The sequence below is a fragment of the Phaethon lepturus genome, unplaced genomic scaffold, assembly GCF_000687285.1.
Source record: "Phaethon lepturus isolate BGI_N335 unplaced genomic scaffold, ASM68728v1 scaffold47966, whole genome shotgun sequence".
Taxonomy (NCBI): domain Eukaryota; kingdom Metazoa; phylum Chordata; class Aves; order Phaethontiformes; family Phaethontidae; genus Phaethon; species Phaethon lepturus.
This window is the reverse complement of record NW_010545031.1, coordinates 24,522-40,228: the sequence shown is the minus strand read 5'-3', so window position 1 is coordinate 40,228 and position 15,707 is coordinate 24,522. Positions and strand designations below refer to the sequence as shown.

At 46.0% G+C, this 15,707-nt stretch overlaps 1 protein-coding gene across 1 annotated transcript in view; it reads right to left on the bottom strand.

Annotated features, from left to right (window-relative positions):
* REEP1 (receptor accessory protein 1) overlaps window positions 1-15,707 on the bottom strand; it is a 42,045-nt gene that overhangs the window by 22,960 nt on the left and 3,378 nt on the right. The window contains exons 3-5 of the mRNA XM_010288837.1: window positions 15,009-15,085; window positions 13,051-13,171; window positions 11,318-11,431 (exon numbers count right to left, since the gene is read on the bottom strand). Of these exons, the coding sequence (XP_010287139.1) occupies window positions 11,318-11,431; window positions 13,051-13,171; window positions 15,009-15,085 (312 nt within the window). The remainder of the gene's footprint in view (window positions 1-11,317; window positions 11,432-13,050; window positions 13,172-15,008; window positions 15,086-15,707) is intronic.

The following is a 15,707-nucleotide window of genomic DNA, read 5'->3' as shown; positions in this document are numbered from 1 at the left end:
CTGCTGTAACCCGAGTGCCGTATTCCTCCCGCATCAGCAGCTCCGCTGTCAGCAGTGCTCAAGCTTCAACCTCCTCCCAGCCGCTCTGCTCAGCCAGCTAACCCAGATTTCATTTCATTCCAGCGAGCAATTTATGTATGTGGACACAAGTCAGATTAGAGATGAGATTCATGCGTCAGACCAACCTGGCAGGGAAGATGACACTAAAGCACCCTTTTGCGTTGAAAATGAAGAAGATATGTTAATATTCTTGCATTGCAACTTGTGATGCAGAGGCATATAATAATAAAAGGCCCCAGAGACAGCTTTGAAACGAGGGCCTGGTACATGCCTGTTGTCTGTGGGTCCATTATGTTAGCATATAGTATAAATAACCACAGCTTTAATCACACAGTGATGGCAGCTGTGATAAACAACTTTGACTTTCTCCAGGAAAAAAAAATTTAAAATTGTCTTTTCTTGATCTTTGCTTTAATTTCACCTGAGTTTCTAACAGCAAAGATAAAAGTAGCTCATCACACAAGTAGCAAAACATTACTGTTCCTACCGTTCCATGAAAGTTTGTCCAAATCTCAGAAATGGCAGCGATAGCAAAGGCTCAGGCTGACTGAGGACACTGAACACATGTGAAAGCCTGCTGACTTTCCTTCCATTTATTTTCTTTCCAATTTTTGCACCTTTGGTCTTGTAGGGATAGACTGGATTTAATTGCTCCTAGAGCATAACATAACACAATTCCCAGTTGCCACATTTCTACCTCACCCTAAGTAGAAACATGACAGAAATTATGATTACAACAGAATCAGGATGGTTTCCGAGTAAAAGGGAAATTGTTACTAATCTTAATTTCCCTGTCAGATAAGTAGCTGCTGTATATGAAATCACAAACATCTGAAAAGCCAACACTGTGAGAGTTTGCACTGCTGTAGTTTTATGTTTTAGCAATAAAGACTTTATCCAGCTGTAACGCTTATTATTCCACAAAAAGACTTACCACTTTTTAACAAAATAAAAACCAAGTTAATAGCTTTATTTCACAACAGAATCGATTTAGCACAGCACATATCTTGGGCCATGTTTGGTTTAAACAATCATGTGGAAGATGAAGAGCAGCTGTTTTGGAGATTTTTGTTTTGATCATACAGGTGCTTTTCCAACTGCTATGGACATGGGAGATGTCCTAGAAATTCCAGCACACCATGTGTCTGCATAGAGAGAAGATCCAGGTCCTGAAGCTATGTCTACGCTGCAGGCCAGAGGTGTGTTTGCAGCATGTCCACACAGATCTGGGCGAGTTTTATCCTAGAGAGTGTGACAGCAGTAATATCATGACAGTAGCTGTGGTAACAACATTTCACTGTGTCAACAGCAAAACAGCACGACGGTATTATACAACCTTTTGAAAATGGGGACTGGAAGGGCTGTGGAACTGTGGATGACACTATCTCTCTCTCCCCTCATTGAACACCAACAGCCCTGTCAGGATGATTGTGCTGGCAGTGTGGGACCTGTATTTTGGGGACTTCATCCCCTGGAAGAGGACACAAGCATGAAGTGGTGCTGGAAGGCTGAGCCTTATTCTCCCTGGGCACAAGACTGCTTGCCTACACTCAACTTCTACCTCATCCAGCTTCTTCTAGGACACAGACTGTCCCTGTAAGCACGGCACTTCTAATCCCAAAGACAGTGATTTTGCTACATGGTGAGGTTTTGGTGGCAACAAGTGGGAGCAGGTGTCTCTCTGTTCCCTGCTCACTATAGCGTATCTGCTCCTAAATTCATCTGACCTTCTCGTCCTGAGGGAAGTTCAGCCCATAGGTGAAGGTACAGCACAAGCTGAAAGAAGATCTCTTCAGGCTTCCTTCACTTCTTCTCCCAGAACCCACCAACCTCACGAAGTCCATACATGGGACAGTTCTCTCTTTACAAGGGCAGAGAGGGCCAGGCTGGGTCAGGGCTCAGTGCTACTGAATAGGACAAAAGACAAATACTAAAAAAGACACGGTAATCTCACCCCCCAGGAAGTGCTGTCACTTGGTATCAACCTTATTTAGGTTCATGACACTACCAACAGTACTATGGCATTGCCGACCAAGACATGGGCGTGTAAGCTGAAGAAGCTTCTGTGATCTTAAGGGAAGTTAAAGCTCCCATCCATGTGGCATAGTAATTTAGGTACATCTCTACCTGCTTTGGTCAAAATTGCAACTGTAGTATATGCATACCGTACTTCCCCACATCTAGCACATTCTCTCTTTTTTTTTTTTTTTTTTTTTGCTTTAAAGAGTGGGACAAAATAGTATCAAAATACTGATCTTTCTTTCAAAGCCCCCTAACCTGCATGGTACCTTCCTCTAAAGTTGTAGACATCATCATCTCCAGAAATGAACATTAACCTCTGTGGACCCAGAGCACACTGATGCAACCAGTATTTGCTTGGAAGCATCGGAAATCTTAATCCTTTCCAAAATCTGAAGTCATTATTGTGTCAGGCACTCTAAAAGGCACTCCATCAGAAATAGCTGGAATCGTCTTCATTACTTTGCCTCTTCATAATTAATCTCTGCATTCACATTTGAAGTAAAACTTTTTAGAGGGAGATGGATTTAGGAATCTGGAAAAACTGGGTTTACATCCAATGGAATTATTCATTAAAAATACTCCACATATGTAGGTAACTTTACATAGGCTCTAGTTAAATAAAATTAGGCACATAGTTTAAAAACCTGCAATTTATATAACAATTAAATATGACCTAAATATAAACAAATAACAGTGCCTAGATTTCATCATACCTTCAGTCTGACAATCTGAAAGAATTCTGTAGACATTATTTAGGCTTTAAAACACCTCTAATACCTACAAACTCCGTTTTGCAGCTGTGGAAACTGTAAGACAGCATGGTGAAGTAACACAAATCAAGAACCAAAAAATGTCAAGTCAAAAAAGAGAAGGTCAGTGTTAATACAGGATGGCACCATCTGGCTTTTTGCACCTTAGGATCAGTAGTTAATAGACAGGCAAGGGAACACGAAGTCACGCTCACTACACTTCCAGCACAATACTAAACTTGTTAATGTTCTCTTCTCTTTTGGCTGTAACTTTGGTTAGCAGTTCTCCTCCATGCTAGCAGACACGTCTGCATGCATGTTACAGCCTCTATCCTGCAGATATTCACTACAAAGTGTAGTGCATGTTCCTAGGATGTCAGCTGTAGCTACGGTGTCAGCGGGACGTCCCCAACTACACCTATCAGAAAATGCATCTTCACTTCTGAGCCAAGTCCCAGCCTCACTAGCTCCACTGCAACCCCAACCATCCTAATGGGGTCACAGCAGTGGGAGAGAGGCTCCCTTTATCCATTAGCGAGAAAACAACAGCAAACACAGCAGCTTGGCCAATGCAGTAGCAACCACCTGAGTTAGATGGGTTTTCCATGTACAAAGCTCCCTGCCTGGCTGCTGGAGTCTCTCTGATTGCCAGCAGAGGACTTGGAAGGCATTTTGCTGATGAGATCAAAGACAAGCTTTTAAAGCTTATCACAGCAGGATCTACCCAATGGAAGGGGAGCAGATAGCATCTGGCCTCAGACCAACCTCAGCTGAGAACAGTTCAAACTAGTCTAGAGGGGAGGCAGACATTAGTTAGGAGTTAGTACAAGCACTCAGCAGATTACCTGCCCTTTTTTCTGGTCCAAATACAAGTGTAAATGAAGTAGCTGAGAGACCTAGCAAGGGAAAAAAGAGAGCCATTGTGTCAATACGCATAAAAGCTTTGAGAAAAAGGTCTGTTTGAAGCCTGAGTAATTGAGGTGAGACATGAGCATGACACTGGGCACCAATGTGCAGGGACTCACACACACACATAAAAAACAAGGACACCCACCTGTGGACTACACCTTTGAGCATAGGTTCTCCCTTCCTCAGCCTTCCCAGAGAGATGGAAAGCCACTCCATAACCCCAGCTGACAGGGTGTTACCTAGCAAGTGTGTTTAAAGAGTAAAGCAAATCATAAACACAACGGGCTGCCACTCCACTCTTTGCACTTGATCGACACTTCCCACTGGAGAAACCCCCAGTGTCTGGCCACCTCTGTAATCCAGACTTAAGATCATTAAGAACAGAGTGCATTTATGACTAATTTAGGCACAGGATTAGGTGAGAGACACGTGGCAGTCATCTTAGTCCTGGTGACAGGTCTTCTGAGAAGTAGGGTAACGCTGGGGAATTACAGCAATGAGTGGGAGTTCACATGCAGAAGCATATCGTGCCTGGCTGCAGGCAGGCCCTGCTAAGAGCAAAGCCATTGGCTTTATGCTCTGAGCACAGGCCTGCGTGAAGGAGAAACCGGCTTCTGCTGCCATATGAATGCAAAAGCCTACAAGCAATATCCTCATGGCCAGGGCCTGCATGCCGTGCCTAGCCTGAAACAGCTACCCGGTTTGGAGATGTCAGACAGTACTCAAGACTCAAAGGGAAACTAGCTGACGTTAATGTTGATGGCGGAAACTTAATTTCATCCACTCTGTTTGTGCAGTTCATTTCCTCTCCTGGGAACTGTTTGTTATTGTCTCTCCCAGCTGGGTGTCTCTGTATATATTGCTTGGTTCTGCTGTCCTGTGCATTCACTGGCTATTGTCTGCTTCTTGGAGACACGAACGAAAGAGCCAACAAGAGAGATAAACTGGAAACAGCTACCTGGGTTGTAGCTCAAACAGTGCTAAGTTTTTACTGATTTGGGAAAAACAGATTCTCAAAGACTTAAGAATGAAAGACACATCATACCATGGCAGGAACAGTTCACAAAATACTGTGATCAGTGGCACGCTACCATATGTTTCAAGAAAGCCATTTGTTGTTCCTCCTCATCGGTGTAACATAGCTCAGCCATGAGATCTTTGATTTCGGATCCCAAATGGAGATCCTTTAAAGAAAGCTACTTTCAAAAGCAGCATGCTCAGCCCTTCTGCGATAACACTACTGAGTCCCCAAAGGTTTCTCAAACTGCTTACTCTAAATGACTCCTGACTTCTGCAGCCTCTGGCCACGTTACAGACCAGGGCACACAATGTGGCCATTACAGATACAGTACTAAGCAGATTGGTCAGAAAGGTCCTCCAATACGTTTGGTAAGCAAAGAAACACTCTCCCTCCGAGCAGTGGGATCTAATCATCACAAAGAGGCTTTGTCCAGCGTCTTAAAGGGAAGGATGTTCCCCACCCCCTGCCTCCCTCCTTCACAATTCAAGTAAAAGTGCAGTTCTCCACCGTCATGCCACAAAAGACAGCATCTCTCTCCCACACAAGTTTTTGCTCCGAACTCCCACAGTAAATAGGCCTCAATTCTCATGGAAAATTAGGGCTCTAAATATTGACTTTCCAGCAGTTGCACTGGCTATACCAGCTAGATACTTGAAATGAATGAAGAGATGCTGTTTGACTAGAGAGAATAAAATCTAAATTATCACCAGCATTTCCCTTCCAGTGCCCTGGTTTAAAAACCTGCAAACACACCGGGAAACTTCCCAACAGATTTCTTGGGCTGTGGAACCCTAAAGTAGTGGGGCTGCAACCCCCCAGGTGGTGGTGAGCCCAAAGGTGGAAATGGAAGCGAGGATGCCGGACCAGAAAGGTGGTTGTGAGCTGAAGCAGTCTTGGAACTGCTGACACTGCACTCCTGAGCGTTAAAGAGGTGGATGCGTTTACTGAAACCCTCCTGCCTTCATCTGCATGCCTGATCCTTTTAACCGATCACCAGTGACTGCTAGTGCTGGCAGCACCGCAAGCCGTATTTCCCCACGCATGAAAGGCTCCTGGACTGTTTCTCAGACCTATTAGGCACAAATGGGCTTTTCATCGACACCAGTCATGCGTGCCTGCTCCCTCCACCTCATTTATCATCTCCCACCACGGCACTGCGCCCACTGCCAGCAGCACGCTGTGCCCCGCTCCCCTTCTAAAAGGCAGGCTGTACCAAGGGGCACGCAATGGGCCACAACACCAGCCGCTGTGCACACAGTCCCTGCCCTACACACAGGAGGGCAGAAGAAGGGCAGAGGAAAGTACATTATCAGAAACCTCTGGGTTACGATGATCTGTTAGCTGTGGGATGATTGCTGCAGATCTCCTTTGAAGTGCAGAGTTGAGGCTGCAGCTTGGAGATGGTTAAGTGGTTGGGAGCAGGATTTGTCTTGGGTGGGGAAAAAAGACATTGGCCCGCTTGGCAGAATTGGTTTGTTCAGGGTGAGGGATAAGGATACATGCAAAGAGGATCTGGGAAACCCAGGAGCTTGAAGGAGAGGGTCAGAGAGCTGCAGGAGAGTGTAAGACAGGTGATGGGAGGGTTGTAGAGGCAGAGGCGGCAATGGCAGGGCTGAGCCGGGTCTTGGCAAGAGAAGCAGGGAGTAGAAGGGTTGGGGATTGGGGACAGGGCAAGACAGCAGATGGTGGGAGGCTCAGGGTGACAGGCAGAGGATAAGAAAGTGCTGGGAGCATGGTGACAGTGAGGGAGTACATACAAGTGTGCTGGAGGAGGCTGGTGCTGCCTCCAAGCTGTCAGTACCTCTCCTAACTGCAGCCACACACGTGTCCCAGCTGCTTACATAGAAACCTGACTGGTGCCAATGAAGAGCCCATTTATGCCCAGGCCTCCATCTGACAACCCCACTGCCCAGCCAAGGCCTTGCACCTGCCCCACTACTTGGGCTGTAACAGCCTTGTTGCTGCTCCCCTTCTGCTGGGACCCAAAAGCAGGTTCCTCTTCTGCTTCTCCTCTCCTCCCCCGAGGTGAGCTGGAAAGAAGGCGGTGGTCAGTGCCCAGGGCCCTTTGGGAGCAGGAGTGGCTCAACTAGGTGGAACTAATGGAAAACATGCAAAGACCAGCAGGATTTACTGCCCGGTCATCTATTCCTGACACTTAGGACTGTCCCACTTGAAATCACAGTGTGTGACAGAATGACCAAGCAATGACGACAAGCTTACAGAGCCCCAAATGAGATTATGCTCCTTGGGGGGGACGCAAGCTGCTGGGGGCAGGGAAAAGATCTGCATTGAGCACCTAGCAGGGGTAATAAAACCAGTTATCCAATGCTCTGTCTGCTTAGAGAGGATCAAAAATAGATACTCTGGAGAGAGAGAAAACACCCAAGCGAGCCAGCTGGGCAGACTCAGGGTACTTGGGACACTGACAGTGCCTCAGCCTGTAAAATGAATTGGCACAGGTTTGTGCCAGTGTTAGCACAACTGTGGCTTCAAAACAAAACAAAGCAGAGGAGGGGAGCAGGAGGAAAGGGAAGAGAGACAAGCCTGCACTTGGCTAACTAAAACTGTAGGCTATTTAAGACAGAAAGTGAAAGGGGCCAGGGCATCAGTGATAAAGAAGGCATTTTAGCCTGTGGTAAATACCTAAGTAGCAGCCTGTCACACACAAATGGTAATCAGAGATCCAGCCGCATTGTGCTGCAGTCTGCATAAAAAGAATGAAGAGATGGGCCTTGCCCAAAGGTCTTATCATGAAAGACAAGATCATGACGGATCTTATGGGACCCTAAGAAGATCGGCTAATACAGCTCAGAGAGAAAGGAGAGGACAGGGCTATGCACAGTGGGAGACATATCTCCAAGTAGAGGAGCCTTTAGATTTAAGCTAATTTACTGAAAACAGGTCTGTACAGAGTACACTTTTTTATTTGCCACCAGAAGATGCTGATTTGCAAAGTCTGAAGGTCTATTTCTTAACAAAAAAGCGTCTTTTCCTTGCCCATTAATCCAAGTGAAGCAGGAAATAAGACAAATCCTCACATTCACTTGCTGGTAAAAGCCACATTTTCCATGGGAGCTGCAGGATATCAGTGCTTCTGAATATATGGTCATCTCTATAGGTTCCAATTTTAACACGACCCATTAAAAGCTGAAACCAAATGAACCTGTTCAGGGCTCAGTTTCACATCTACACTCAACACTTAATCACAGGCTAGCTGGATACCCTTAAACCTTGGCACTGGGAAAGCCAGGATAAGCCTTAGAAATGGCATTCTCTTTCCTGCCTCCCTGGAACCTTACTCTTAAGGACAGCACTGCAGTCTTGTCTGGCATCTGTCAGCTCAAAGTGCTTTCCACATAATTAGTCATTTAAACTTGTCTCACAGAGAATAATCTAGCTCTGTTATAACTCCTTTTCAAGTGAGCAAGTAAGGGCATTGACATACATTTAACAGTAGCTGAAAACCAGGGCAACAGAAGCTGTTACCACCCATACCTGCTTATACCGCTCCTCCCTTGGAAACGTCTCCCTTCACAGCGGCAGGAACAGCTAAATGGAGACACGTCCACACCCAAACACAGAATCACAGAATCACTAGGTTGGAAAGGACCTTCAAGATCATCAAGTCCAACCATTAATCCAGCGCCACCATGTCCCCTAAACCATGTCCTGAAGCGCCACATCCACACGTTTTTTGAACACTTCCATCCTGAATACCTGAGGAACCCCAGCTCAAGTTAACCCCAGTTCTGTACTGCAACACACCAGGCTGTAAAACACAGCAATTCAACTCTCCCCACCTGAAAGACAGCAAATTCAGTCCAAGCAGGGCAGGGACAGAAGCTGCTTTAACCATCCCTGACTATTACACCATGAAGAGTGTAAATGTATTAAGGGTGTGGTCCCATGAACAGCAGAGCTAATTTGTCTGCTTCCCACAATGAGGAAAGTAAGATCTTCCTTTCCTTTTCTCTGGCCATACTCCTCACAATGCAGTTCTGCCCCTTCCCTTGTGCTGGCTCAGGCACTCGAGACACATTTGTGGACTCGGAAAACAGTATTCCCTTTCTTTCTCTTTCTGGATTAGCTTTCTGACAGATAACCTGAGCAGGTCCAAAGAGCTGGTGCACAGTAACTCACTGGGAGCAGGAGCATCACTCCATTTTGGAGGAGGAGAGCTGTCAGATCAGCTCACCCTGTCTCTTGGATCTGCACCCTGAGGCACACAGAAGCAAGCAACTTGCTGGAGACCACATGCCAAAGTGGTAAAGGAAGCCGGGACTCATATTTTCCCTCACATATTCAGGGTAATTTACATGTCAAGGTTGAAGCAGAGACATGAACAGTCCTTACTTTGTTCAAAAAATCAGTCTATCAATCCATCCATCCATCCAATAACAACCTCTCAATCTTATCAATAGATCATCTTCCACCTCCCCAAAGTACAGTGCAGGAAAGACTCTTCTGGTCCATTTACAGGTTGCAACATCTTAACTGTTTTCTCCCAAGTTAAGCTGGCAGATGTGCCATACAACAATACTACACAAGTCACAGAGTTGCCTTCTTCCAGCACTGAACAGGGAGCTTCATTAACTCATGCAAAACAATGGCTTCCTTGTACCTTGGAGACTCTTCTCCCTTCTACCCAGCTTCCCACTGCCACTAGAGCCACATTTCAAGGCAGTGCAATTCTTAAGAAAAACACCAGAGAAGCAGAACAGTGGGAAGAAAAACTGTGGTGCTGACTGTTTAGTCAGGTTGAAGAGCTGATGAAGACACTGTTGCAGCCCTGAGGTGAACAGGTTGGCACTGTGGGTCTGGGCTACTGTTGAGCTTCTTGTATTCAGGAGCTACCCAAACAGGAGTCAGAATTCCTTTGGGATTCACTCATAGTTTCTCACTCTGTCCTAAAAACAGCTCTAGCACAGAAAGTCTGCAGCACCTTGTAGGAAGAGGCTCAGAGAAAAGGCAGTACTGCAAAACAGGCACTCCCAGAGCCTACTTATGTCCATGGTGCGACTTCTTCAGGCTTACACAGCAGCAGAAAAAGCGTTAAGTGTCATGGAAGCATCCCACAAACGTTGTTTCGTTGGGCATATAATACACAGCTTTGCCTTAGCTCTGCATTTACCCCAGGTTTCAGTCCAGGCTTGGATTAGCCAGCAGCCCCTGACTTAGCAGAGCCTCCCCACTGAAGAGCAACAGTTCAGGAGAACTGAGCCAGTCCTGACAGCCACAGTCTGCACAATGCTTGGCAGGAAAAAAGGACGCAATGTTTGGCTTTTCTTTGGAACATAGGTTATAACTTTTGCATATCCTTGTGATCATGCACATGAATGGCATAACCCAGGGGCTCCCCACTTCTGTAATACCTTGCATTCACCATGCTTTATAGAATTCAAGGTATTTGGCCTCCTAAGGATGTATTATGCATTTTTTACAGAAGATAAGGCCAAGACACACTAAAATGATGTGCCTGAGGTCATATAAAAAGCATCTGACAGAGGAAAATTATTTCCTTCAACTCCCATTCACATGTTTTTCCTAATACCAGTGCCCACCTTGCCCATATGTTTCTACTATCCTTTTGCAAGAGGCGTTATATCTGACTGCATGAAAGCCATATATTTTATACAAGCCTTGCCCGTAAAATACAAGCGTATAGTCACTGTCCACATCTACCCTAAGCCATGATAATCCATGGCCAGAGAACAGGACCACAAAATGCAGTTACCAAGTCCTTGCAGCTTTTATGCAAGCAAAGAACAGAGATAAGAGCTATTTTACGGTGCTGGCTGTAAGCCAGGAACAGAGGACAGGATACACCTCCTCAGATGAGACCACTCATCCAATATCTACTCATTCTCCAAAAGCAACTAATGCCACTTTCCATTCACTCTTACATAAACATGTATCCAGAGAATTATACATCAAGTAGGTGTGTTATGTATAAGCCTTGCAGACGAACTTTTAGCCTTCACAAACTTCAGATCACATCTGCTTTCTGTCAGTACCCAAATTATAGGTCACTGGATCCTCCAGACTTCTCAACAATTCAGCATAACAACTGAAAAACTGGAGTGCAGATGGCCTTCCACTTCACTGCAGAAGGTGCTGACCAAAAAAAATATTTCCCTGCCACAGTGCTAACTGTGTTCACCTAATGTCAACATTTTTCATGGAAGCATGCTCCTATTTTGACAGCAGAAAATGAAGAGTACAGGCTGTGATGAGCAGCATTGCTAACGCTGTCACCTGGGTACTGATGGAAAACACAAAATTCAACAGCGCCTGAGGTAGACCCGAATCTTAATCTTTCATTCCCAACCTCCTATAGGCTCACTAGGCACCACACTTACTGTCTTCATCCCAAGAGGCACCTGCAGGGCTGGTGAATGGGAGATTGGAAGGCATGATCAAAATCAGTGAGAGAATCCCTACCCTCACCATCTCTCCCCCTCCATGCGGTGGCTGCTGTTGGCGATGGATGCAGATGAGATGCTAATGACCCGCACCTTTACCTTTGAAGTGAGATGCTAATGCCCCGCCCCTTTACCTTTGAACCTGCCATGACGGCTGCTGTGGCTGCGACATTCAGCCCCCGCTTCCCAAAGTGCACAAGGGCATCGTAGCTCCGGTCTTTTGCCTGGACGAGGCAGTCATCAATCTCCTGTCACAGCAGACAACAAAAGAAAACAAAAGCACAAGGACAAGTTCAGAGTGCTCCCAGCCTCAAACTCTTGGCAGAGCCGGGTCATCTTTTATGGAAGTAGATATCCTCCATTTTCTCCACCTTGGCTGAAGAGAAGTTCACAGCCAATGTTTGCAAAGAGGAAAGGTTTGCAGGGGAGCAGTAACTCCCATTGCAGGCTTTGGGAACTCTTTATTCTGCAAATGGAAGACCAGGACCCAAAGTTGCGATATGCTTGCACAGTGCAACCACCACCAATAGGTCCTGGAAGCAAGACCGATATATGCACCTGGGCAGAACGGACTAGGAGTCATTTGCAATCTACGGACTCTAAAGCCAAACTGGATTGCCCCATAGTTAAAAAGAATCATATTATGAGACTGGGCAGCTGCAGCTGTACTGCCCTGGGTCTACGACTGGTGGTCTCAGAAGCATCTGAGATATGTCTGCACACCACTGCAGTGCCGAGCTTCAACATGCCCATGGAATTGGTAGGTCCAAAGCTTCTGGATTTCGATGTTGCTCAATATACAGTGAATTGGTTATGAAAGTTTCTGCCCTCACCCTCCCTCCCTTCAGACACAAAGGCCTCAATGATAATGGATGACAATGACTTCCAGTGCTCAGCTACTGGATGTGCTGGGTTAGTAGGCACTGGAGGCTGTGAGAAGCTGCTGGCTGTTTAGTGATTCCCTCTATATTCCTAATAGATAAGAGGAAGTAAACCAAAATGCACAAGCATTTGTGAGAAGCATAAGCAAATGTTCCCAGGAAGCAGGGAGACAGGGGACTGATCCCCACTGTCCTTGGACAAAACTGAGAAACAACTGTTTATGCACTGCCTGTGGCTAAACAGAGATCTTTTATTTCCATAGTTGTCAATGTGGAAAACAGTTATTCACTTTTTAGTAGTCTGCATGTTGATATGCGACCGATAGCTATTCTTGGCCCATGTATTCACATGAGCCAAATGGATCTGCCTGACAATGTCCCATTCACAGCCACAGGAACCTCCTAGGCAGGCAAATGATCCAAGCTGTAATGCTCCCCCCCCAAATTAGCACCATGAATTTGAGCAAGACATTTCTCAACCCAGGACCTCAACATGCTACACGCCTTACTTCAGCATGCTATGTGTCTCTCAACTAGGCAAGTGCTTACTAAGCCCCTTTCAGACAGGCTTGCCTATTTGTCTCGTTGCCGCACCATGTTTTAGGCAGAGCTGGGAACAAAGTTCAGGGGCCCTGGCTGCCAGACCCTGTTTCTCTAATTGTTCTATCCAGCCACAACATAGCACTCCAGTTATATTCAGCCAGTAAGTGCAAAGCAGCTCAGGAGGTATTTTTATCCCCCTCTCTCCCAACTTCTCCAGTGCACAAAGATGAGTTAATATGCATGAGTGCGCTTGAACAGATGCCAGTATTCAAAAACACCACAACCACAAAGAACAAAAACACCAACCAAAAGGAGATGATGAAACGATAGAGGAAGAGAATCAGCAACTCCCAGTCCTTCAATGAAAATGAGCAATACGAAGACTGGAGTAAACACATTGTAGACCTGCACCATCCAGAGGGGACCTGGGCACCTGTGATTACCTTTTCTTTTGAAGACAGCGTTGGATGAACAAATTTCCTGTACAGGAGGCTGGAGCCTTTTGTGTATGGAGACAGCAGCCAAGCTACAAAAGCTATTTTGAGTTCGTAGTAGAATGGAAACCTAGAAGAAAAAGAGCTGTTAATGTCCACTCCCAATTTAACCATTGCCCTTAATTAGAGGTGCTCAGCATAGGAAGGGACTAGCCAGTCTAGCTTAGGGCAGCTTTTGCTTATCAAAGAATCCAAAGACCAAAACACATTCACTCACCTTTGCACACATCTCAACTAGGCATTTGGGTAAATCTTTACTTGGGTATCAGGACCATTATTTAATGGTCTGGAAGACTCTGCTGCTGTGTGTTAAGAGATTTCTACAGGCAAAGAGCACAGATGCTGCCTTCATCGGTATTCCATTGATATATTTATGCATCTTTCATCTCTCTGCCTTTCTGCTTTTAAGATAACACTTATCTGACTGAAACTGAAATACAAGAACCTTTGTTGTCCAAGCAACATAAAGGTGCAGATCCACACTGTGGCTTTCAGGTAGCACGGCAAAATATGCAGGACACTAACTAACAACAGGACATGCTTTAGCTGTAACAACAAGCCAGGGACTTTTTAAGATTAGATTATCCAGACTCTTTTCTGGAGGACAGAGCCTAGAGCTCAAGGCTGGCCACCTGGCCGCATCCTAATGCGGGCCAGCTTGTTGCTGCCAGCAGTGTGACAAACCAATGCTACCCTTTGTAGGCAGGGGCAAGTCAGAGCAGCACAGAGACCCTGTGACTGACGGTTGTGCACCAGCCCAGCTGGACCCAGATAGACTCCTGTGCTAGCACAGCACTAATCACTGAGACCCTACAGCATCCAGGTCTGACCCAATGGACCTCTGCAATGCTCTACTTGGAGCATGAACTTGCCAGGTTGGTCTTGCACCTCACTGAGGATCTCTACAGCATACTTGGTTTCACAGGCTGGAACAAGCCCTCTGTCATTCCTCTCGACAGACCCTCATAATACATCCTCCAAAAAAATCAATGCTCCAGATGAACACAGTGGAGATAGATCTGCATGCAAATTAGACAGAGACAAAATAATGTCTTTTATCTCCTTTTCAACAGATCTGACATGTTGCCAAGTACCCCCCATTCCCTGTGTCTGGAGGACTCACTAGAGCCATGCAGTGCTACAGAGGAACCGGCTTCAGGTGAGGGCCATGCACTACAGTTAAATTTTCATCCTCAAGTCTACTGATCTCACTGGTTTCCACTAGAAAGGCCTTACTAAAAAGGGCAACCAAGCAACAAACATTTCCAAACTTGAGCATCCAAATTTAATGAACTGAATCTGATAATTGGGCATTTATATTCTGTCATACTGACAGAAGTCACCAGGCACCAGGTCCACCGGCACCAGAGAGCCCCCATCAGTACGGGCTGTAACTTCCTCCATCAAACTGTAAACCCAGCCTAACGGGGAACAGGCCTGGCAAAACATCCCAGAAACCACCATCCACGCAGCAACCTACAAAGTCCTGTGCTGCAAGGCTGTTTCTGCCTGATCCCTAGAGCTTGTGTGTTTACTGTAGGACACAGCTAGGTAAGTCTAGAACTATGCCTGTAGCTAAAGCTACTGTTGTTTACGTGATGATCTCTGCAAGCACCCAGCTCAGCAATCGGCTGCGCCCCTCTCTCTGACAGGCAGGGGACTGAGACTCCTGGAATGACTTCTCACTAATGAGACATCACTGAGTAGTTCTGCCCTCTTTCTTGCTTTTTCTATGACAGCACTGAGAAAGGAAGCATGGCTCCTCCAGACAAAACACCTCTATGTGTCTGAAGCTGCTAACCCCATGTTCAGGAGGCAGTGCACCTTTGTGTCCCTTTTTTCCCCTTGTAAGTATTTCCATTTTCTTTTCATCTCATGCCAAAGACCCTATCCCATCTGGTGCTCACCAGCAAAGAAAGATGTCCGTGAATGTCTCTGCTGTCGTGAAGAGGGCGAATATGATCCAGTACATCATCCATTTGACCTGGTAAACAAAAACAGTAGCTGGGTCATTTTTCCCCAAGGGCCTCAAACTATCTCTTACAGGCACACATGCAGCGAATAACTCCCACAGAAAAAAGGTTCTTTCCCCCCCGCTGTGTATTTAACAATGACTACGGACTTGAAGATGCCAGAGCTCCCCCCACCTCAGCACATAACACACGTCAGATTCCCATACAAGCTCTTGGGAAGGAAACTAGGATTAGTATCATGAAAAGAAGAGCAGCCTTATTCTGTCCCTACAGAGGAAGCTCCACTGACCAGCAGAGGACCATAGCCCTATCACAGGGCATTAAAAGTCTTACTTGGCTCATCTTAATAGCAAAGGTTAATACTAGGGTGTTGGCCAAACTGTAATTAAGACAAATGTAATTACTTACATAATATCTAGAGGCAGAGGAAACTAGCCAGGAAGAGATAAAGAGGTAACTGCCTACCCCATGATCCAGGGCTCTGGACACAATCAACTCACCACAACTTACTGAATTAGCGTACGTCAGCTGAGTGACGGTGCCTCCTCACATCCACACCCTGAGCCCCATGCCATGACAAGGGCAAGAGCATTAGCTTAAAACCCTTACTTAGGGCTTAGGTGAAAGCATTTT